Source organism: Bombyx mandarina, chromosome 20 (assembly GCF_030267445.1).
Source record: "Bombyx mandarina strain Sakado chromosome 20, ASM3026744v2".
NCBI lineage: Eukaryota > Metazoa > Arthropoda > Insecta > Lepidoptera > Bombycidae > Bombyx > Bombyx mandarina.
The window spans coordinates 1932146-1957529 of record NC_143226.1 but is presented as its reverse complement, the minus strand read 5'-3'; the positions used below and the strand labels follow the sequence as shown (position 1 = coordinate 1957529).

General features: G+C 39.1%; 3 protein-coding genes across 3 annotated transcripts; 2 read left to right on the top strand and 1 right to left on the bottom strand.

Annotated features, from left to right (window-relative positions):
• Nucleotides 1-19132, top strand: LOC114245089 (disintegrin and metalloproteinase domain-containing protein 10). Its single transcript, XM_028177097.2, has 13 exons — nucleotides 1-598; nucleotides 1237-1431; nucleotides 1927-2036; nucleotides 2961-3198; nucleotides 4419-4614; nucleotides 9331-9491; nucleotides 10628-10825; nucleotides 12525-12633; nucleotides 13359-13470; nucleotides 14574-14729; nucleotides 15965-16127; nucleotides 17550-17722; nucleotides 19011-19132. Exons 1-13 carry the CDS (start codon nucleotides 427-429, stop codon nucleotides 19107-19109), a joined length of 2082 nt encoding a protein of 693 aa, XP_028032898.2. The 5' UTR covers nucleotides 1-426; the 3' UTR covers nucleotides 19110-19132.
• LOC149500579 (uncharacterized) lies at nucleotides 4757-6033 on the top strand. The gene is made up of 2 exons (XM_089736155.1): nucleotides 4757-5969; nucleotides 6001-6033. Exons 1-2 carry the CDS (start codon nucleotides 4824-4826, stop codon nucleotides 6031-6033), a joined length of 1179 nt encoding a protein of 392 aa, XP_089592281.1. The 5' UTR covers nucleotides 4757-4823.
• LOC149500578 (bifunctional peptidase and (3S)-lysyl hydroxylase JMJD7-like) lies at nucleotides 19117-25070 on the bottom strand. The gene is made up of 6 exons (XM_089736152.1): nucleotides 24904-25070; nucleotides 24676-24826; nucleotides 24189-24341; nucleotides 22973-23139; nucleotides 22100-22294; nucleotides 19117-20744 (listed from the first exon to the last, which is right to left on the bottom strand). Exons 1-6 carry the CDS (start codon nucleotides 24953-24955, stop codon nucleotides 20524-20526), a joined length of 939 nt encoding a protein of 312 aa, XP_089592278.1. The 5' UTR covers nucleotides 24956-25070; the 3' UTR covers nucleotides 19117-20523.
• Between the last annotated feature and the right edge of the window lie 314 nt (nucleotides 25071-25384).

Sequence of the window (25384 nt, the reverse complement as noted above, 5' to 3'; positions counted from 1 at the left end):
TTTTCTGAGCTTAAAATAGAAGAAATTATTCAAATAAACTGGATTCAAGCTACTTTTGCCGCGAGCAATTCTCGTAAATACTAATTAAAGTTCTAAAGAGTTATGTTTATGGGTAGACTAGTACTGCGTATTTACCTTTGCTTATTTTTACTTACATTTTATTTTATTTCTCACTAAATCTTTACATTACCTAACGCAACAGAATTGTAGTACAAGATACGGCTGTTTCTAAAACCTCTTTCGATATAGAAGGAATATTTATTACGCTGAAATCGTCAAAATCGTAAATTCTTTCAAGAAGATGACAGACGTCTAATAACAAAATATATCACTCAAAATTATTAAAGTGTCTTCATTAAATTTCGTATTATTAAATACTTCGCTGTTGTTCATAGATAAAAAAAATCATTTATAATACCGTTCGTCATGATAACAAATAGTTTCCTTCAGTTGTTTTTCATTTCAGAAGTTCTATGCATGGATTTATTAGATCAATATGAAATTGGGCAACAAATCTGCAGCGCGTATGGTCACATGTTGATATTAGGAAAATTTGTAAACGAAAGTCACTTCTTATGCTTGAAGAATGGAGCTATAGGTCTATTTTTGTTACTAATAGTAGAAGTGTTTAATTTAAAGCGAATTAGCGAGGAAAAAATATCAATTGTGATTTTAAGGTTTATAGAAATCATAATTTTATTCCGGAACATTAATTGGATATGAACAATAGATATACATATTATATTTTGTGTTTTGTCAGTACCGCAAAACCTTCCTCACTTCCGTATATACTACCACCAATAATAAATTCGACAAGATCCTTCTTTCATTGCAGTGGACAAAGAAAGTGAATTTTAGAGAAGCCCGGATTAAAAATATTATTTTACTGTCCAAAACATTATTTTCCCATTGCACTTTGATTGTGGTTTCGACTTATCGCGGGCATCGTGCACGCTGTGATATATCTATTTTTAATGAGTTGATTGAATATCTAATTGGACCATGAGCGCTTTAATAAGACAGAATGGAAGTAGGTACTACTTACCAGGGCGCACTCACAAACAGTTCTCTCAAATCTATTTATCTTAAAATGCATTTTCAAATGTGTCTGATTTCCACACATCGTGGCTTTGATTGCCTGTAATAAATAATAGCCTACAGATAACTAAATCGTATTATATAAACGAAATAATGGTGCGAATTCTCGAATGAATAATTTAATTACATAATTTTCAGACTCTTTCATCTTGACAAATGAAAATGCTGCAGTGCTTCTCGATCCCGACATTCCAGATGACAAGAATATTATAAGAGCATTTCCACTTAATAACTTCAGCATGGCTTATGGTTTTCCCATCGAGGATCCGGCCACGGGTTCCGCCGAGGGATACATCGGTGAGGACCACGAGTTCTATGGAGTCCTTCATTTGGGTATGGATGGTTCTGTTCATAGTAATTTGAATGAAAACGTGTGATTATTTTGTTTTCAACAAATGCCAAGGTTTTTTATTGCCTTTATAGGGAGAACGAGCATACGACCCACTTGATGGTCAGTGGTTGTTGTTGCTCATGGACCTCTAAAATGCCACGCTGTCTACTAGTATATATCTAGTAGGGGGTACTTTCCTACTAGATAAATATACTAACATATTAATAGCATGGGGCTTAGAGTAAGCTCAATTGATTGATTGATTCGTAGTTCAGTACCGTATTCCAAAGAAACTCACAGAATGGTCAAAAACTCTGCTCTTCCTTGTTTTCCGGACTATTAAGGAGGTATCGAATATAAGGAAATAATATTTACGGTACAGTTATCATTCTCTATTATTGTTCGAGAGGCTTCGAAAAGAGATAGGCGATGCCTTGTTTTTATTATTAGTTTATTTGGTTGTTTGTTGTCTTTGTAAATAAATAAATAAACTTTAGGTAATAAGACCCTCCACGCTGATCCATACGGCGCAGATGACGTTTCTAAAGCGTTTGGTGCGTTTGAGAACGACAGTATGCCAGCCCCCAGGATCCGACGTTACTCACAGGTGATGAACAGGTGAATATTTATACTCCGTAGTTTTCTAGCTGTTTTGGAACGAAAAAGAAGGAGTTTGAAAGAACATGGTGTGTAAAAAGTTTTTAAAAAAAAATATTGGTTTTTTTTTTAAAGCAATGTCATTGTTTGTCTTAAGTTAATTTTTTCTTAAATCGTTTTGACAACTCAGAAGACACTCAGACAGTTTATTGTTAGGTTAAATTTGCTGAACCGTTTAAGGTTATATACAAATAAATATTTAGGTGTTGAAAATGGACGAAAGCAATATTTTTGAATTTAAAGGCATTTGGAAAGATTTATATACGACAAGCGACTGTCGATTAATATATCTATATATATAAAAATGAATTGATGTTCGTTAGTCTCGCTAAAGCTCGAGAACGGCTGGACCGATTTGGCTAATTTTGGTCTTAATTTATTTGTGAAAGTCCAGGGAAGGTTTAAAAGGTAGATAAATATGAAAATGCTCGGAAGTAAATAAAAATAACAATTTTGTTTTTCCTTTGATGTGTCCCCAGTCGGACGGATTCCTTTTGTTTGTTTTAAGTTTATTTTATACAAAAGTTTAGGTCTTTTATTTATCGATTGAGGCACTACAAACTCTGCTGGGTCAGCTATTTATGAATATTTTCATTAAATTAATGAATTTATTTTATTTTTGTAATTTAATTTTAAAGTTTTAATTACAAATCTTCAGTTTGTAATCTGCGGAGAATGCGCAAAATAAGAGAAATCTTTTTTTTTTCGGAGTGTTCCATACGTATATTTTGCTTAATATGACCGGTTCGAAATTATTAGTGCTACTTTTACTGTATATTTTCCCTTTTATTATTTTCAGTTTTTCCGTTTCGAATGTCTTCCAGTCTTCGTGGACGACCAAGGCGTAACTTAAATTTCCTTTTTTTTTTTCCAGATGGACATGAATCTCTTTCCGTATTTTCCATTTAAAATAGAGGAGCACAAGCGTTCTCCTGGCATCGCTACTGCCAGAATCTGCGATTTACTGCTATTGGCCGATATAGACTATTTCGAAAAGGACGCGAACTCAAGTCTTCGGCATGCCGTGATGAAAATGATGCACGCCATAGCTCAGGCCGATATTATATTCAGAAATGCTGATTTTGATGAAGACGGAATGCCTGATAATATAGGTGCGACAGAAAAAATAATAATAAAATATTTTAAACTAGCGACCCGCCCTCGCTTCGCTTCGGAAACTATAATTTATTATTGATTTCTCCACTATTTAATTGATGTTATTATACATATAAACCTTCCTCTTCAATCACTCTATCTATTTAGAAAAACCGCATCAAAATCCGTTGCGTAGTTTTAAAGATTTAAGCATACATAGGGATATAGAGACAGATAAAGCGACTTTGTTTTATACTATGTAGTGATGGTATTCATCTTGGGCAAGACGTGGGAGGAGGTAGAACAGAATGCCCAAGATGGATGCAAATGGAAGAATTTGATTCGAGCCCTACACCCCAGCAGAGGGTAATAGGAAAGAAAGAAAAAGAAGAAGATACACCTTGATACGAATCCTCACGCGTTCTCTCTAATAACATAGAGTAATAAACTTTTAATTTACGTAATTATTGGTTGCAGGCACTACCATCCTCATTGTTTCTACCGCTAAATAGACATGTAGGTACATAACTATACTTGAGATCTTAGAACTTTTATCTGCCAAGGTGGGTGGCGCATTTACGTTGTCTATGGGTTCCAGTAACCACTTAACACCAGGTGGACTGTGAGCTCGTCCACCTATCTAAGTAATAAAAAAAAAAGTGTTCTCGATTTGAAGGGTGGGATAGCCATTCTCTCTCCTTCAGTCGTGCTGTTTTCGTCTGAGGGTAGTGACCGCTATCCGTGACTTTCGTCATCATGATATTATGCCATCCTGTTTTGATCTACTCAAAGAGCATCGTGGACCATGGATTCAAGTGTGGTGCTAATCTGGTCAGACCAACGCATTGGTTACACCAATTGAAGGGTTAATAACAGTATCACGTTTTAATGACACATTTATTCATACATTTTCTGACGGCTTCGACATTAAGGGCTAGCCTTTGAGAAGTTCTGCCTGTTAGGGGAACATTTTTTTTTATTGCTCGATGGGTGGACTAGCTCACAGCCCACCTGGTGTTAAGTGGTTACTGGAGCCCATAGACATTTATGACGTAAATGCGCCACCTACCTTGAGATATAAGGTTTAAGGACTCAAGTATAGTTACAACGGCTGCCGCACCCTTCAAATCGAAACGCATTACGGCTTCACGGTAGAAATAGGCAGGGTGGTGGTACCTACCCGCGCGGACTCACAAGAGGTTCTACCACCAGTAAAAGTATTTAATGTTTGCTTCAGGTTTTTCGGTTAAGTACATCTTAGTGCTGACTTCGAACGAGACAAACATGCGCGTGTTCGGTGATCTGAGGACCGGACCAGCGGTGGACGGTCGCGCATATCTGACGCGATTCGCGCGACTACGCCGGCTGTCCGAAGTGTGCCTTGGTGTCGCCTTCTCGGGGTACACGTTCCAGAACAAAACACTTGGATTGAGGTAAGGCTCTCTGGATTATCAGTAATAGAAACGGTAAGTGTAAGACGGTTCTATTTGAAGGGAACTGGGTTCTGGAGCTAAGGGGCGTTTTTAAAACACAGATACCTAATTATTTTTTTAAATATTTTTATATTTATCAATCCGGTCTCGTTAGCGACAGCGAGTGTACGCATCGTTGTTGTTGTTGTCTAGTGACTCATCGCACAAAGATGACGACCCGCATTTTAAAATGTAGTAATTGCAACATCGTGATTTGTGAAGTGCTTGCTTTCATACAAAATAAAATAGATGTGATGAGTGAAGACAGTTTGGTGCGTATATGTTCAACGTCTTTCTCCGTGGAAGAAATTGAAAATGCTAAAAGCCTTTTGTTTGAATCTGTGACGACTTCAAAACGAAAGAGAACACGTAGAAGGGAAGGCCGAATGCATCGCGATCTTTTTGATGTTATCAGTCTTTTTAAAGAAACTGACCCGGAATTAACTCCAACTTTTGTGGCTAGAGATTTGCAAAAGTTACCGCCTGTACATTTTGATCATCTCGACGCGACTAAGCTTTTAAAAGACATACTCGTCATCCAAAAGGAGATACAAACAATTAAGGAATCATATGTAACGGAGGATAAGTTAAATGAAATAAAAAATGAACTTTATAATCTGAAAAGTGCATATTTAGTGAATAATAACTTCGATATACATAACACCGAGGGTCACATTAATACAAAGAGAGGCGGGGGTATACTAACGAATAGTTATTACTTAGACAGTAGCCCGATCGAGCCACCTTATTGTTCTCACGCGGAGGTAAGCATTGCAAATCATGAGCATGAGCGCTCCTCCGCCACCGCCACGGCCGCCGCCACTGGCCTCGATACTGGCGATCGGCGCGTGGAGTTCGTCGTCGGAAACTTCAGTACTGCGGCTTTGAACGGGAATACGTTTGCGCCTGCGCAGACGGTGGACCCCGCTGCAGAACGCGGCTCGTGCATGCAATACTCGCATAAGGCGGCATCTACGCCAGAGCCGAATGGCGTCGGTTCGACAAATAAGTTGTTGGCGAAGGTTGTAACTGTAGAAGGAGAATGGAAGGCTGAGGAACCGAACGAACAGTGGATTTTGGCACAGCGAAAGAGATATAGAAACCGATTTAGTACTGTGGAGGGCAAGGCGCGTAATAGTGCAGATCAGAAATTTAAAGCGGCAGATATTCGCGTGCCTTTGTTTGTCAATAATGTTGACAAGACTACATCAGAAAATGACATTGTAGATTATATTTATAACAAAACGCAAGTTCGTGTCATCTTACACAAAATAAAATCTAAAGTACCGAGGCAGTACAGCGCATATAAAATGCTTGTACCTAATGCGAAATTAACGCTGTTTCTAGACAACGCCTTATGGCCAGAAGGAGTGGCTGTGAGAAAATTTGTTAACTTTAAACACAATTATGAATCTGAACACACACAGAAAAATAAATAAAATTAAATTTGTTAGTTTTAACTGTCACTCACTAATAAGCGCCGTTGACTACGTGAGAACACTGTGTCAAACGGCGGACTTCTTAGCACTGCAAGAGACATGGTTGCTTCCGGATGAAGTCCCGTATCTTGGAAATATTCATCAGGATTTCGCATACATCGGAAAATCTTCAGTGGACGTTACAGCCGGACCACTGAAGGGTCGAAGCCACGGTGGACTTGGAATTTTATGGCGTAGAAATATTTTTCACGCGGTATCGGTGATTGACTGTGTAAACTCACGTATTGCGGCAGTTAAAGTGACTCTTGATGAACGTGAGTTTCTTGTTTTTTCTGTTTATATGCCGACGGACAGCGCGAATAATCTAGACGAGTTCATAGACTGCCTTGCAGAGATAAATGCTGTTATAGAAACTTGTAGTGTAGATTCTGCGTATATACTGGGTGATTTTAACGCACACCCGGGTTCACTGTTTGGTACGGAACTTCTTGACTTTTGTGTTGAACAAAAATGGACATGCGTTGACGTGGAACGTTTGGGTGTACTTTCAAATTCATACACTTATTTGAGTGACGCGTGGGGAACTACGTCATGGTTAGACCACATAATCACGACTGAGGTCGCTACAAAAAGCGTTAGCAGCGTAAATATAAGATACGAAGTATCGTGGTCTGATCATTTCGCGGTCGAATTGGTCTGTGATCTTCAAGTTTTAGTGCCCAAGTTTGCACAACAAGGCTATGTGCCTGATAGTGCTACTTGGGGTGACAGAGATAGGGCCCAGATTAATCAATATTGGGAAGTTTGTTCGGCTAATTTGCAAGATATAGATTTTCCAAACAATATGCAAAAGTGTGGAGATATAGCTTGTAATAACTTAGAACATAGACTGATTATCGATAAAATGTACGATAAAATAGTAAGCACACTTCGTAGTGCTGCTGCGGAATGTTCCACAAGTTATAATTTGAAGCGCAGACGTAAGAGAAATATGTATGTTATGGGTTGGAACAAACATTGTAAAGATGCACATAGGGAGGCTCGGCTTCGATTTCATAATTGGATCGCACTTGGAAAACCGAAATCTGGTCACGCGTATCAGCAAATGCGGGAAGCACGGAGAACTTTTAAAGACAAAGTAAAGTGGTGCAAAAAGAACCAGACTCAAATTAAAATGGATATACTTGCTACAAAACATTCAGCAAAAGATTTTTCGAAATTTTGGAAGGAAACAAATAAGTTGAATCCGAAGCCGAGTGTCCCAGGGAGCGTTGAGGGTATAAGCGACTCCGGTCAGATTGCCAATGCATTTAGGGAACATTTTAGAGTGAAGTCTCCATTGGTAACAGCGAATGCTGGTGCGAGTGATATTCGGCTTGGGGAACCAATTACGCGAATCACGGCGAAACAGGTTGCACGGGTGGTGAGTGACATGAAGCGAGGAAAATCGCCTGGTCATGACTCATTGAGTATTGAGCATCTACAATACGCAGGTGTTCACTTGCCCAGAGTGCTTGCCATGTTGTTCACTTTCTGTGTAGGCCATTCATATTTGCCTAAAGCGATGATGAAGACCGTAGTTGTTCCGATAGTTAAGAATAAAACCGGGGATGTATCCAGTTTAGGTAACTACAGACCTATATCACTCGCAACAGTCATCGCTAAAGTACTGGATGGTATAATTGATATTCAGTTACGAAGACACGTAAAGCTGCATGATGCCCAGTTCGGCTTTCGACCTGGACTCTCGACTGAAACGGCTATACTGAATCTCAAGCATACCGTCCAGTACTACACAGACAGAGGCACTCCTGTATACGCCTGTTTTTTAGACTTATCCAAAGCGTTTGATCTTGTGGCGTATGACAGGTTGTGGCATAAGTTGTCGAATGATACAGACTTGCCTCATGAGTTTGTTTCTCTCTTGAGATACTGGTATGGTAATCAGAGCAACTTTGTGAAGTGGTCGGGGTCGCAGTCGGATATGTATAGGCTGGATTGTGGGGTAAGACAGGGTGGCTTGTCATCGCCAAGCCTTTTTAACCTATACATTGACCGCCTGATTCGTGGGCTCAGCAATTCCAATGTCGGATGTTCCATTGATGGTGTGTGTGTTAATAATATCAGTTATGCAGACGACATGGTGTTGCTGAGCCCATCGATCAGGGCTCTCAGAAAGCTGATTAGGATATGCGAGTGTTATGCGGAGGAACATGGGCTCAGATATAATGCCGTTAAAAGCGAACTGATGGTATTTAAATCAGGCAGAAAAACCTACGAAACTGTCCCATCAGTCATACTCAACGGCAGTGTCCTTAAACAAGTATCACAATTCAAGTATCTGGGTCACTGGGTCACTGAGACGCTTGCAGACGATATAGACATGGACAGGGAGCGCAGGGCGTTGTCAATCAGGGGTAATATGCTGGCCCGTAGGTTCGCGCGGTGTACTGCAGAGGTGAAAGCTACTCTTTTTAGAGCATACTGCCAGTCTTTCTACACGTGCAGCCTATGGGTTAAGTATACCAAGAAATCTTACAGCACCCTGCGTGTCCAGTATAATAACGCTTTCAGAGCGCTGATGTGGCTGCCGCGTCACTGCAGTGCGTCGGGGATGTTTGCGGATGCGCGAATAGATAGCTTCGCAGCAATCATTCGTAAGCGAATTGCTTCCCTAATTCGCCGTGTGCGGGTCAGTCGCAACCGCTACCTACGGCTGTTCGCCTCACGGATGGATCTGGACTGCCCAATAATGCAACACTGGACACGTGTGCATTTTGAGCACTCTGGATCCAAACCAGCCTTTAGGTTATGGTAGTTTTCATGTTAATTTAGAGTTTTTGTTTTATTATTATTAATTTAGAGTTTTTGTTTTATTATTATTATTATTATTTGATTTTTTGTTTTTATTATTATTATTATTGTTTTTGTTTTAGTCCGAGATTACTTATTATTTTTATTTAATTTTAGTATAAATGAAATGTTAATGCAATGTAATTAAGACGTGTAATATGGATGTAAAATCTGAAGTAAATTAAATAAATAAATAAAAAAAATAAAAAATTAGCCTATGTCGCTCGGGAATAATGTAGCTTGCAAACGGTGAAAGAATTTTTAAATCGGTTCCGTGGTTTCGGAGCCTATTCAATATAAACAAAAAAACAAATCTTTCCTCTTTATAATATTAGTATAGATAGTATAGTTATGTAATATAATATGAATATAATTTATCATGTAGCTTCACATCGCTCGGAGGTGGCATGGGCGGTGCCGCAGGGGGTCTATGCGATCGACGCGCATACGGTCGGTCCTTCAACACGCTCGCTATATCGCACTGCACCGAAGAGTCTGGACGCATTCCTGAACGAATTGTAGCTTTGACGCTGGCTCATGAGATGGGTGAGAGAGGACGTGTACAGATAGTATTAGAAGGTTATTAGAAAACTGGCACTAATAATAAAGTCAAATGAAGATTAAAAAAATCGTAAGATCCACTTAACAACCACCACGTCGAAGGAACCACCGCTGCTATATATAAATATTTTGATTGTTTTCATAGATGAATAAGTTCTCGACTCATCTGCTGTTAATGGGCTATTGCAAGCCGTAGACCGATAGAATGTGGCCTCTAACTTGGAAGACATAGGGTCGTAGTTACAATTGTATTGTATAATTGCTGCACGACTCTTCAAACTGGAATGCATGATTCGCGGCAATAATAAACAGGATAGAAACTCATGCGGACATACAATACGGATTATCATCAGAAAACTGGTACATTTTTAAAAAACTTTTGATCATATCTCTTGAATTGTGTTAAATAAGTTTATTTATTTATTATTCTTGCATATTTTAATAGTCGTTGTCTGGGTTGTACTTACCTTTTTTTTCTTAGATGGGTGGACGAGCTCAAAGCCCACCTGGCGTTAAGTGGTTACTGGATCCCATAGACATTTACAACGTAAATGGGCCACCCACCTTGAGATATAAGTTCTAAGGTCTCAATATAATTACAACGGCTGCTCCACCCTTCAAACCGAAACGCATTACTGCTTCACGGCATAAATAGGCTGGGTGGTGGTACCTACCCGCGCGGACTCACAAGAGGTCTTACCACTCTCTCGCTTGTGTAATGCCAATATGCTTTCCCTCCTTGTTAATAAAATTGACGGGAAGGCTTTAAGGTCCGTTTATTATACTGCTTAACAAATTTAATAAACCAATGTTTGCATTGCACGCAATGTAATACAAACAATAAAAACACATCTTGTGCGATCAGGGATTGCGTGTGCCGAGTTTTTCTCGCCATAGAATGCGGCTTCGATAAAACTTATAAAATGATAATTGCTTATACCTTGTTTCGTATGTAATTATTGTTTTCTATTGACATTAGTGAAGAAGTATGTTGATTTATATTATGTGATGCTGAATTTGTTTTTTGTTTTTATGACAATAAGGCGTGTAGTTGTTTTGCGTTGGCAAATGACCTCTCATGTGGTATTAGTCAATTGAAGTAATTCGCGTTCAACGTCCAGGCCATAGTTTCGGCGCACATCACGACGACAACTTCCCGAATCCAGAATGCCGTGGTTACCTCATGGGCTCGCAGTCGACGGCCGGTGACAACGGAAGAAACTTTGAATTCTCCCTCTGCAGTAAACGACTCATAGCGTCTACTTTAAGTGGAATGAGTTATTGCTTGGTAGAGGAAGATAGGCCGTTTTGTGGTAATGGTAAGTGAGCGTGTCCTTCTTCAAACGAGGCTTGCGGAGCGCTAGGCAGCGACTTGGCTGTGCGCCAGACATTGGCTATTTGATAACAGGTGGCTTTGCTCATACCGGTATAACAGTACATAACGTGGAATCCATCATGAATCGTCTGAGGACATATTTGGCGGGATATTCGAAGTACAGATATATACAGAATATGCTTATACTGGTGGTAGGACCTCTTGTGAGTCCAGACGGGTGGCACCACCACCCTGCCTATTTCTGCCGTGAAGCAGTAATGCGTTTCGGTTTTAAGGGTGAGGCAGCCGTTGTAACTAAACTGAGACCTTACAACTAATATCTCAAGGTGGGTGGCGCATTTAAGTTGTAGATGTCTATGTGCTCCAGTAACCACTTAACACTAGGTGGGATGTGAGCTCGTCCACCTTTCTAAGCAATAAAATAAAAATAAAAAACACAGTTTATTGTAGACAGACTACTTACATCGTTAACGCAAAATAGTATACATAGGTCTTGTCTCAAAGCAATCCCTTTCTCAAAGAAAACAAAATATATTATGAATATGCATAATTACTGGTGGTCGTAAGGTGAGCCCGCACGAGTTACAACCATTCTTGGGTTGTTGACCACGAAATTCCCACTACTTTTCCCGAGTGTGAATTGGGCGTCGGACGTGAGTGCAGATGAGTCGTTTAGAGGGTGGGCATCTAAGAGCTTTGGCCGCCGAGTACCACATACCTCGCGCATCACCTAACAGATACCAAAAAAGGTACCAAATAGGTCTACAGACTATCAAGTCTCACATACCCAGCACGCCCCGTAGACGCGAACACCAAGTTCGGTTCAATTGCCTGATCAGAAAAACTGCTAAACAGTAACGCGTTTCGATTTGAACCACGGAACGGACATGTTTCTCACGGTTAGTGACGGCTCACAAGTCGTGATGTCTATGGACTCTAGTAGTTACTTGACAGTCGTGAGATCGTACGCCCCCTGCAATATCTATCTATACTAATATATAAATCTACAGTGGTTTTTACGAATGTTCCGTTCTAACTACTGAACCATGCATCCGATTGACTTGAAACTTGGTTTTTTTTTTATGATTGAGAGATTACTGGTGGCCCGAAGGCCTTTCCAGTTTCACCAGGACAGGTGGGCGAGCAAAGGCTCAGCCAGGAGGGGTGGGATTTGAAACTTCGTATGCATGTAGAAAACACATGTACTTAATGGATAGGCTAATATTTGTATGAGTGTTGGACTCCCTACACCAGTTACGGGGGCGTTAATAATGAAAATCTTTGTGGGGGTGACAAATAATAATGTTAATTTTAAATACCCAGCGAAGCGGACGAGTACAGCTAGTATATATATAAAAATAAATTGCTGTTCGTTAGTCTCGCTAAAACTCGAGAGCGGATTTGGCTAATTTTGGTCTTCAATTATTTGTAGAAGTCCGGTAAAGGTTTAAAAGGTAAATAAATATGAAAATGCTCGGAATTAAATAAAAATAGCATTTTTGTTTTTCCTTTGATGTGTCCCCCTGTCGGACGGGTTCCTTTTGTTTGTTTTAAGTTTATTTTATACAAAAACTTCAAACAGCCTCAGAGGGTCTTTTATTTATTGATTGAGGCACTACGAAGACTGCCGGGTCAGCTAGTAGATTAAATAAAAACCTTATAGGGTTTTAATGTTCTATCAGGCATAGTCGAGGATGGAGAAGCTTGCGACTGCGGTCTACCGTCTCGGTGTAGTCTGAAAGACCCGTGCTGCACGTCAAGGGCAGGAGCCGCTCTAGTATACAATGAAGGGTCTGTTGTTTTAGTTCTTTAAATTCTGTTTATTAGTTTGACGGACATTCGATGTCCTCTTGACGGATCAGATTTCCGTGAGATATGAGAGAGAGGGAGAGAGAGACAGAGAGGGAGGGAGGGAGGGAGGGAGGGAGAGAGAGAGAGAGAGAGAGAGAGAGAGAGAGAGAGAGAGAGAGAGAGAAAGAGAGAGTTAAGATGACGGCTAATAGAAGAGAATGGAATAGAAAAATTCGGTGTGCCGACCCCACCTCGTGGGTTAAGGTGGAGACAAAGAAGAAGGATCAGATTTCCGTGCTGACGTATGTAGTTATTACGTAGAATGGGAATCGATTTTTATTTTGCGACACCACGAAATATAAACGAAGGGAACGAACCAAATATGTTTAGCAAATGATTTTTTTTTATGAATGTTCAGCAAAACTTACGTTAAAAATCTTTTCAGAACAAATTTTTAAAATGAATAACGATTAAATTATCTTTTAATTTAAAGACATTTTTCATGAGTCTTAAAATTTCTGATTAAAAATATGGATAATATGGAATATATATGGGATAATATATGGGAAATATGGATAATATATGCTTACCTCTGGGAGAATACGATCGGGTGACTAACATCGCCCTGCCTGTTTCTGTCGTGAAGCAGTATCGTACATGTGAGGGCCTACAAAACTCTCTACCTCCAGTAGTGGTAGTATAAAATAATGAATGAAATTCCTTAGTGTTCTACACAAGGAAGGGTGTTCTGTAGCGCCCACTGCATCATGTCATCCGTCACAGGGTTTGTGTTGCACGCCGAAATGTGAATACGCAGACCTAACTGCTAGTGGTATTGTTAGTATGACTTAATACGTCTTATGATATAGTATGCTATTTTAATGTTTTTTTTATTGCCCTTGTAGGCAGATGAGCATACGGCCCACCTGATGGTGAGTGGATACCGTCGCCCATGGACTTCAGCAATGCCAGGGGCAGAGCCAAGCCCCTTCCTACCGCTTAATACTCTCCACAAGCCTCGTTTGAAGAAGGACATGTCATAGCGCTCTGGAAACTTACTGGTGGTAGGACCTCTTATGAGTCCGCACGGGTAGGTACCACCACTCTGCCTATTTCTGCCGTAAAGCAGAAAGCGTAAAGCAGCCGTATTGCGTTTCTGTTTGAAGGGTGAAGGGGCAGCCGTTGTAACTATACTGAGACCTTAGAACTTATATCATCAGGTGGGTAGCGCATTTACGTTATAGATGTCTATGGGCTCCAGTAACCACTTAACACCAGGTGAGCTGTGAGATCGTCCACCCATCTAAGCAATAAAAAAAAGAAAATAAAACCTGCTAAGTGAGATGCTCGGTGGAAGGTATCCCCCTACGTAGTTGTAATTGCAAGTTGGTGACCTGCTATGGAATAGTCTCAATCATGATTTCTGTTTTGGAGGGTGCAATATCCACTTTTGGGAAATATTTGGTGTCTATAGACTTCATTGGCTAGGGAGGATAAGCTTTGTTGGTGTTGAGAGCAGAATTGAGTATGCTACCTGTTTCCAATCCGAGCGTAAGTCATATGATATCTGTGGGCTTCAATACGTGCTTATCTGTGTGCTTAGTGCGAGTTTCTTAACGTTCTCGATAGCGTAAAAGTTAAGCCAATTTTGTATGCAGTTGGAACAGCAGGGGCGCTGTTCCAACTGCATACAAAATTGGCTTAACTAGCGGCAAACGTACGCAAACGATCCCATACCATACAAATATGAGCTAACTTTTACGCTATCGAGAGCGTTAAAAAACTCGCACTAAGCACACTGCTATCAGTAAGCTATGGAATGGTTGAGCTCCGGTCTTAATTAGTTTCGAAGCCAATCACGAATTTATATTGAAAGCTTTAATGGTTGTCTTTGATATTTGGGTATATACATGTTTTTTTTTTCATCCATATTTTTACAGAACTGCAAAACTCTAGACCAAGAGTGTGCATGTGCGAACATAACGACGAACTGTCGTTGTGGTCTAGGAGGCAGATGCCTCTCGGATGGAACATGCCACGCTTCAGAATGCGCTCTGTTGGGCTTGAAGGAGTGTCAGTGCTCACCAAAAGGGACGGTAAAATAAAATTTGAATATGTTTTGTTTAATTTTAGCCTATAGGTACTAATATTATAAAGCTGAAGAGTTTGTTTGTTTGGTTGAACGCGCTAATCTCAGGAACTACTATTCCAAATTTTCAGTTTTTCAGTCAGACGAGCACACGGCCCACCTGATGGTGAGTGGTTACCGTCGCCCATGGACATCATCAATGCTAGGGGCAGAGCCAAGCCGCTCCCTACAATGTCCCAAGTTTTCAGTGTTAAATAGCCCACTTATTGAAGAAGGCTATAGATATAGGCTATATAACATCACGCTAAGACCAATACATGGTAGATGGTAAACGTCCCAGAGGACGCAATCCTACGAGATGGTCGGACCAAATACGATCTTCTCTGGACATCAACTTCCACAATGCCCTTCACAAAGCTAAGGATCGTAGAAGATGGAGGGAAATCGTACGGGAGAAACTGATGCAGCGGGAGAGTCACGACCCTCAGTAATGAGGAAAACGAAGCGAGGAGGAGGGAAGACCAATACAAACGGAGCACCAATAAAGAACGTTTCAAAATCGGGGTTCTTTTCTTTCCGCTGCATGCGCTGAGGAAACGGTTAAAGTTTCGCTAAAATAATGTAAAACAGAATTGTTCCCCTTTAAAAGTTCTAAAAGAAATCCGCGACAGCATATGTCTATATTTTAAGGTTGGCTCACTATAACCTTTCTTTTGCTAATCAAATTTGTTCTAAAATAAAGTATTATTTGTGAAGGTGTTTATATAAAGATGATATTAATCCTTTTCCAAACACATACGTTATCAATTATAAGTATTTAATTTAAAAGAAATTTGCCTTTTACATCATTTCGCACACATCGCAGTTTTAAAATAACATCGCAGAAAACTAATGATCAAGCGCGTAATAATAATTTACAAGGCGCCGGCTTTTAACTATTTCACGCGGACGAAATCGCGGGCAAAAGTTAGTGTACCTATGTATACAATCATCACAATCCTTCACTATGAGTACCGCTTGGCTAATTTTATGATTAAATGTCTTAAATTGAAATAAACTGTACCTACCACAAAATGGACTAAGTCTTGTCATTGAAGTAATTCAAAAAATACTTGATTATCTTTCAACCTTTTTTTTTTGTATCACGACAACTATTCAGCAACTAATTGAAAAATAGAATTGTTTGGAAAAATTTTACCGTTTTGTCTTTGCCAATTCTTAAATCGATTTCATTTTGTACAGGGCGGAACGGTATACAAAAGTAAGATGTGCGGTGTATGCTGCAAATTACCAAGAAAAGGAGACAGACCAGAGAAATGTATTGGAGCGGAGCTAGCAGCACTAGAGACGCTGACCGAAACATCTAGTTTGGTTGACGAATGGCCTCATGATGATTACACAGGACGTATGAAGCAACTTGTAACTTAGGTTGACCAGAATAATGTTGGGTTCTCGTTTTAATATTAACCAGCCGGCTTAGATTACGACGGCCTTTGTAAACGGTGTGCTTAGTTACGTTTTTTAACGTTCTCGATCGCGTAAAAGTTAACTTAAATTTGTATGGAATTGGAACAACTTCCCTACGTTTCCCGCCAGGGGCGCTGTTCCAACTGCATACTTGAGTTAACTTTTACGCGATCGAGAAGTTAGAAAACTCGCACTAAGCTCACGGTTCTATGAGTCTTTTAACGCTTGTCTTTTTTTTTTATTGCTTTGATGGTTGGACGAGCTCACAGCCCACCTGGTGTTAAGTGGTTACTGGAGCCCATAGACATCCACAACGTAAATGCGCCACCTTGAGATACAAGTTCTAAGGTCTCAAATATAGTTATAACGGCCGCCCCGTCCTTCAAACCGAAACGCATTACTGCTTCACGGCAGAAATAGGCAGGGTGGTGGTACCTACCCGCGCGGACTCACAAGAGGTCCTACCACCAGTAAAAAAAGATGAGTGGCGACATTTACAATTTGGGGGAGCTCGTCTGGTAAACAAAATGGTCCACATTGTTACTAAAGCCCGCATAAGGACTACATATTATTGCAAGAAAAACTACAATATAATTCTTGATGAGGCCACATTAGCAAATTACACATTGATATAAACGCTATAAGCGGAGCGCCTATCTGTGACGAGTCTGTGTGTTATTTTTCGCCGTTTGAATATTGTGCTAATTAAAGTAAATTTTCCTGTGAAAAGATATTTACAGCCTTGGAACAGCGAACTTGCAGTTCAGCGCCCCTATTGGCAAACGTTCCAACTCCATACAAATTTGAGTTAGCTTTTACGCTACACTTTGAGAAGACGGCATTATATGAGAACCTTCTTGTCGTGGCCGCTGGAAACTACATACCCGATCCTGTAGACCGACTGGTGAATAGTCGACGTCGCCCAAAGCACGTCATTACGGATCCTCCAGATCCATTAACGGTGCTTTTAGCTAACACAAGCACCGGTCATCGACCTAGTCGAACCCGTCGCTTGCGACGAACGGCTCGACGAGCGAATTAACCCATAGACACGGCCAACGTATTTTCTCGCCGTATCTTCTCAGTGGGTCGCGTTTCCGTACCTGCGCTAGATTCCGCGAAGCACTACTCTTGCTAGGGTCAATGCTAGCATCACTCCGGTTTGAGCCCCGTGAGCTCACCTACACGTTAGGGTGAAGCTGAAATAGCCTCTCAAGGCTATCAGCATAGGTAGGAAAACGATTTTTTTTGCGCTATCGAGAACGTTCCAAAACTCGCACTAAGCGCACGGAAGACTTAATTCTCAACGCGTGTGACTTACGCAATGGTTTTTTTAACTGTTTTTTCATTTTTAATTCAGCAAATGTCACAATAAGACTATGCCACAAGGGTGCGTGCACTAAGAGAGAATTACGCGCTTGGCCGACCGGCAGTGTTTGCGTCAGCCTCAATGAGGTAGGTGTCTGTTCGCCGCGGGGTGTTTGCAAGAAGAGTTACTTGTTCCCGAGATCTAACATATATCCGGACGTTATGGTTAGTAAGAAATAATGTTTTTCATAGTAAAAATTAGGTCTTCATATCCGAAAGAGTGTATGAAGGTAAATGGATCGATGTTAGTTTATAAATTAGGTCATAATTAGTTTATTGTTTTGTGAATATTTTTTTTATGATTGAAAGATTACTGGTGGCCCTGAGGCCTTTCCAATTTCACCAGGACAGGTGGGCGAGCAAAGGCTCAGCCAGGAGGCGTGGGATTTGCTAACAGTTGCCCGAGCGCCTCCGAAGCTAACAACTCAAGAGCAATTGCTTCGCGAATGTATCTACTACCGGATCAGAATCGCGACCCGCTGAGCAGATCCGGCGAGAAACTCAGCGGGCTGATGCATGAGTTAGGTTGCACGTCGACCTCTTTGTCGAGTTCGACGAGTAGTACCAACTAATGTGTTATAAGTGATTTTTGGTTGTATCTGTCATGTCTAAGACGCCCCGTCATCATGTGGTACTGGTATTATGTGCCCAAAATAAGACCAATGCTCTTCCTGTTGGGTGTCCTTAAGAAATGAACCGGAGTATGGACAGTAGTATTCTTTGAGTGCTATACGACACAATAGGCATAGATTAGATAAGGCGCATCGTAAGTTAAACAATAGAGGATTCGACCTCATTTCGTGACCTTGTGGTTTCTGTGAGCACCGGTGAGCAAGCCGAACCAGGTTGGCGATGAGTTCGAAGCATCCATGTATTTTTAAAAAAGTCAAAATAAAATATCCACAATAACTTTTGGACATTACGTATTAAGGTCTATATTTTGAGCCTCCACGGGTAGGTACACTAAAGTCACGTATTTCTGACGTAAAACAGTTTTGCCTTCCACTTTAAAGGGTGGGGCTGTTATGTCCTTATAATACAATCTGGATTACAATCAAGCGAATCACATAGGGTGCCTTGTGAGTCCGCACGAGTAGGTACCACCACCCTGCCTATTTCTGCCGTGAAGCAATAATGCGTTTCGGTTTGAAGCGTGAGGCAGTCGTTGTACTGTGAAAATGGGACTCAGAACTCATGTCTTAAGGTGAGCAGCGGTATGTCGTTGTAGATGTCTATGCGATTCGGTAACCACTTAACAACAGGCAAATCCACGCACTTAAGCTATAAAACCCCCCCTTAAAATTGTTAAGATACTTGGGACACCCTGTAATACACATAGGGTATATTATGTAAATGCGTAAAGATGCATAGATTACTGTTCTGTATTTTTTTAATTTGATTTTAAAATGTTAAGATTTTTTATGTTTATATTTTTTTGTTATATACCTTCTAGAACATTCAGCTGATGGAAAATTCGACTTCCAGAGCGTTCATCAAATGGATCTACAAATTATTATTAGTCGTATTTTGTTATTTACAAATAAAGGAATAAAACACTGTAGTTGACAATTATTTTATTAAAATGTTTTTTTTTTCTACTTTTAATTAGTTCAAAAGATGGAAGCAAACGTTAGGTACATACAAAATGACTAGAATACCTAATAGCTTTCATATTTTTATTTATTTATTCCATAAGTTTCCCCCTCTTCTTAGTGATAATAATGAATAAAAATTGCACGTACATTACGATTTATAATTATATTACTTATTGATAAATCTGACTATTATGGTATTAATTTAGTATATTATTATAGTAAATAACTACATACTATACTGTACGATTAAAAAAGTCTCCAATAGTATATTGTGCACCAGGGGAGAAAAGTAGGACATTTCCTCCCGCGTGTAAAATTGCAAACACGCGCGATGAGATGTCCTACTTTATTCCCGCGGTGCACATACTATTTTTTCTTCTACCAGGCCGAAAGTTCGTGGAGTAACGAGCCGGGGTCCAGGAACGAAGCCCTGGCCGGGGTAGGGGGGCGGAGCCCCCCATACTCATAAAAAAACCATTTTACTGTTTTTTAATTTTTAAATAAACTACTACTAATTGAATAAGAACTGTCTGATGAACTCATCTTTGTTTAATACTTCACTATTAAATTTTATTGCCTTTTGTTTATTTCACTTTTACACTAAACACAATATTGCAAATTACGCGAGCACAACAATGGCGGAGAATTTTAGATGCGTGAGGACAGACACTTGTCAGTATACCTAGGGCGGAAAAGTTACACTTTCTTCCCTGTACAGCGGGAGGAAAACCGAACTTTCGGCGTAGGTAGGAGGAAAAAATTATGTTTTTTTTTGTGTGGCTACGAATGTATTTTCATCTCGCTGCTCTGGCGGTAACCGTATCACGTGCTTATATATCACGACTGTCATTTAATAATTCTCCCTTGTTACACTTTTTTTAATGACATTGTCACAGGACTATGATCTCATTTCGTTTCGAACATAGTTTCCGTACAGCATTACTATGTTCTGTTGTGATGACAAAACCATAGTATTTCACGGTTACCGAAAAAAAAAAAAATATCAAAATATTAAAAAAATCAAAACATTTGATTTCATGACTTTTGCTTCTTTTTTTTGCATAGATGGGTGGGCGATATCTCAGCACACCTGGTCTTAAGTGGTTACTGGAGCCCATAGACATCCACAACGTAAATGCGCCACCCACCTTGAGATATAAGTTCTAAGGTCTCAAGTATAGTTACAACGACTGCCCCATCCTTCAAACCGAAACGCATTACTGCTTCACGGCAGAAATAAGCAGGGCGGTGGTGCCTACCCGCGCGGACTCACAAGAGGTCCTACCACCAGTACCAATTACAGCTGCGGTATAATACAAAAAAAAATTTTTTTAATATGAAGTCGGTGGCTGAGATAAAAAAAAAACAGGTTTAATACTTGGCGCACAATGTCTCCAGCATTTTGAAGTAGCAATATTTGACGTCGAACTCCATGTCGTACCAGTAGTTGACCGCGATGCAGCCGTGGCTCTGCCTGACGTGGTGGAACCAGAGGCTGGGCAAGTACAAGGAGTCGCCCTTGTACAGCCGGACTTTGAACATATGGGCTTTTTTGAACTCGGGATATTGGTCGTAGTCCGGGTCCATTGGATCTGTAACGTTATGTAATAATATAATAAAGCCTTTTATTTGCCATCACCTAAGTATTACATATATAGTATAAATATTCTTTAAATTATTATTATTCTTCTATTATTAAATTATATATATATTTATTATATTATTTTTTATTATATATTATTAAATATTTTTGTATTTTGATCTATTTACAATTTTTTGTTTTATTTTAGACTTTTTTCTTTATTGTTGTTTGTTTGATTGGCCGACATCAAACTTTTTCTTCGATAGGAAAACCCCTATTAGTTTTCAAAAACTAAGCTAAATAACATTTTTCTCCTACCTACGCCGAAAGTTCGTACAATTTTTTATGTCCTGATAAGAGAATTCTTAGAATTTTTTCAAATGTTGTCTTAGTTTTGCACCATTTTTGAATTGTGATGAGTCGCACTAACTTTTGTAATAACATGCCATAGTATATTTCATACATTTTTTTTACACAGTAGCATGTCAAAGTTAATTAAAAGTAAAAATATTCCCAAAATTTCAAGAAAAAAGATTGGTTATTTTATTATTTATTATATTTTTTATTATTATTATTTTAAAAAATACGAATGTTTTGGTCCTATTTGGAACTGCAATTAATAGTTATGTTACTTAGGCAGCTAATACAAAAAAAATGTGGGGATAAGGCCACATTTGTAACGACAGTATCTAATCATAGGGTGTAGGGTATTAAATTAAAACATTTTTCACAAAAGTTAATTTAAAGAATTTTTTTTATCGTCGTGGCCTAAGGGCTAAGACGTCCGGTGCATTCGTGTTGAGCGATGCACCGGTGTTCGAATCCCGCAGGCGGGTACCAATTTTTCTAATGAAATACGTACTCAACAAATGTTCACGATTGACTTCCACGGTGAAGGAATAACATCGTGTAATAAAAATCAAACCCGTAAAATTATAATTTGCGTAATTACTGGTGGTAGGACCTCTTGTAAATATATATATATAAACCTTTATAATTTAACTCTTTCGTTTTTTAAAAGGATTTTTCTTCAGTGTCATGGGAGTAATTTTTTTTTATTGCTTAGATTGGTGGATGAGCTCACAGTCCACCTGGTGTTGAGTGGTTACTGGAGCCCATAGACATCCACAACGTAAATGCGCCACCTTGAGATACAAGTTCTAAGGTCTCAAATATAGTTATAACGGCCGCCCCGTCCTTCAAACCGAAACGCATTACTGCCTCACGGCAGAAATAGGCAGGACGGTGGTACCTACCCGCGCGGACTCACAAGAGGTCCTACCACCAGTAAGTATAGTAAGTATTTGTGTTGTTGTAACCACAGGCTACGCTGTACCGATATAGTTGTTTGTTCAGAATACTTACCAATACACACCCAAGGCAGCTCATAGTTCACACCGTCATTAAGAGGAACTATATCCCAATCAGAGCCGTTCCTTTTGAACTCTGCCTGTTTATACTTTTTGTACGGCACGAATGGTAGGTCTGTCGGTGGAATTAATATGAAGTCTTTGTATCCGTCTATCACGCAGTAAATGTTCTCATACGGATCTTTGTGCACTGAAATATTTAAGATAAATAATTTGATACAGAAGTATAAACATTAAGTTGTTTTGGAGCCTTCAATTTTGTAACAGAGAGGGTGATCTTAGACAGTAATAGTCATATGTGTATTCTATTAATGACGCTCAGGATATGGAACAGAAAATTCACTGACACAAATCAATAGTGAACACAGTTGTAATCATGTGCCCTGCTAGGACATGTATATTGAGCATACAATGTAATGTTGTAATGTAGAATTTTAATTTTAATGTACAAGTATTGTTTCATGGAATTGACAGTGAAGTTAGCCCCCTTGATACTATGAGTTGAATAGCTAAGGCATGGCATCTATAATGTATAATATGTTATATCCAGCACACCCTCATGGTTACTTCAGGAGAAATTTCCATCGCCTGACAAATTGTGTCAATATAGACATAGTCAATATATTGTGACAATATAGACATATCACTAGATCTTCTTGTCCTTTATTCCACAGCGAGGGGCTGTACAAAATAATTTCAAGCTATATCTTGCTTACAATTTTCCAGTTACGTGCCTCACTAAGATGTCGATTAGTGGCAGTATAAGTTTTAAATAAGTTGTAGATATTACCTACCATGGAGGAAGAATAGGAAGTCTTGGTTTGCTTATTAAATTACGATTATTATGACTATGTCAAGTAATACTAACTGGAAGTAACAGCTCTTTTATCGCCCATCCAAAAGTTGACAGCGTCAGGTCTCTTGTTGAATGCTTTAGTCGCAAACGGTATTTCACGATTTACATCAACCAGCAATTCAGAGAAATCTTCAGTCAAATTTGAATTTTGTTTTTGTATGTACGTAATGAAGTTTGACCTGAAAGACTTTTCATATAAACAACATCATTCAACAACATTGAAAGGAAGAGTAATTGCTTGCCCTTGTATCCCAACAAATTGCTCAGTAAGGTTAGTTATGAGGTAATGTATGAGATTACAAATACACTTTATTTCAGTCTTTTCCACTAAATAAAGTTAGTATTATCTTTACAGATTACTATATGTATCAGTATACATATGTGTATGATACAGTTATAATAATAAATATGTTAATGAGCTTGATTAAGCACATGAAACTAATTTCCATTATACCTATGTCATCTTGACATCTGGAACAGATCTCCCACAGTATACTTATAATTAAATCATCTTTTTGGCAAGTTGTATATAGTATGTTCTCTGCAACTTAACGTCTCAATGTGATTTTTGCTTATGTGAGAAACTGATCTATAACCTCCATTTCAGTTCTTCTAAGAAATCCACTAGCTTATTTGTGTTGCCTTGTTGACCTTGATTATGAAAACTGTAGCAACACATGCACATTTATGATTAGAGCATATATGATCGATCCATTGATATCATAACATATTTAAGATATTTCTTATGCCCATGATAAGATACCTTGTTATTCTTGCCCTTATCTAACCGTGTGAAGTCGGAACTGCATGCCCAGGGTCTCATTGGTCACATGATCATCCCTCTACCGTTTATTTCCTACCAGTCATAAAATACCATCTTTTTTTATTGCTTAGATGGGTGGACAAGCTCATAGCCCACCTGGTGTTAAGTGGTTACTGGAGCCCATATACGTCTACAATGTAAATGCGCCACCTACTTTGAGATATAAGTTCTAAGGTCTCGAGCATAGTTACAACGGCTGCCCCACCCTTCAAACTGAAATGCATTACTGCTTCACTGCAGAAATAAGCAAGTTTGTGGTACCTACCCATATGGACTCACAAGAGGTCCTACCACCATCTTGAAATGCTTATTGAGCTTGTACTGCCAGATACTTAATTACAAGAAATAATGTTTTAGGGTTCTTAAGCAAAGTTTCTAAATAATATTATTTGATCAATAAAATACCTCTTATTTTCCAAAGTATCCAAAAACTCACTCATTGTCATTTCTTCCTCACACGGCATCACAAAATATTCAACTCCAGACTGACTTGTGATACCGTCTGCTAAGCCATTTGGTGTTATTGAAACTGTCACTTTTTTCTCTGGAATTATCTCTCTGAAAATTTTATAATTATGTTGTACTATTTAGTCTGCAGACAGGTTTTTCACCAATATTTCATTTTAACAATTTGTATCCTAAACAATGCCACAAGCCATTAAAATAATATGATTATTTAAATTTAGAATAATGACAAGAATGCAAGTGTGACAAATGTTTAAGTAATTGTCCATTTACGAATGAACCATAGTCTCTCTGATTTAAAATATGTTAGCGAACCTTGAAGTGGCATTTTTGATAAAATCCTTTAAATTAAATTGTTTGTAATGCAACTGTGAACAGGTTCAACAGTTGAACTACGGGTAACAAATGGAAATATTTAAATATTTACCTAAAATATTGAACATCCCATTTCGAAACTGCAGGCCAATCGGCGCACCCTCCTCTTATAATAAGGGGTAAATTCTTCGACACATAATCCCTATGAAACTCTAACGGCTCTATTAATGTCTTTTCAGCTATATGCGTGCCAAGATATAACTCTAAAGTAAAAAAAAAGAATTTAGTAAGAGCAACAATTTATATTTCGCGAAAATTTATGTGATATTGAACACAGTACCGAATGTTTCAGTGTTCAAAACGTTACAAGCCTTAGTAATACGATTCTCCATTGTAATTATAGGTAAATTGTTTAATTAAAAAGAGTTTTAAATTTTATTTTTGTAGCTAAACATCTTACATTTCAAAAACCTACGATACATAAATATTTTAAATTGACGTTTGACATTAAAAAATCGATGTTACGGACTTCAGCACAACAAATGGGCATACCAGACTAGGCTGTACAGGTTACGCTCTTTGCCTGCTTATTGGCTAATTTAAAAACAACAACAACAACAACATCGTTGTCGGCTTCCGGATTTTCATTTCATTTTATTATTATGAGGATATAATAATAATAAAATGTACTATTCTATTCTATTCTATCAGCCCATGGACGTCCACTGCTGGACATAGGCCTCCCCCAAGCCTCGCCACAAAGACCGGTCCTGCGCTGCCTGCATCCAGCGGATCCCCGCGAACCTCAATAGGTCGTCGGC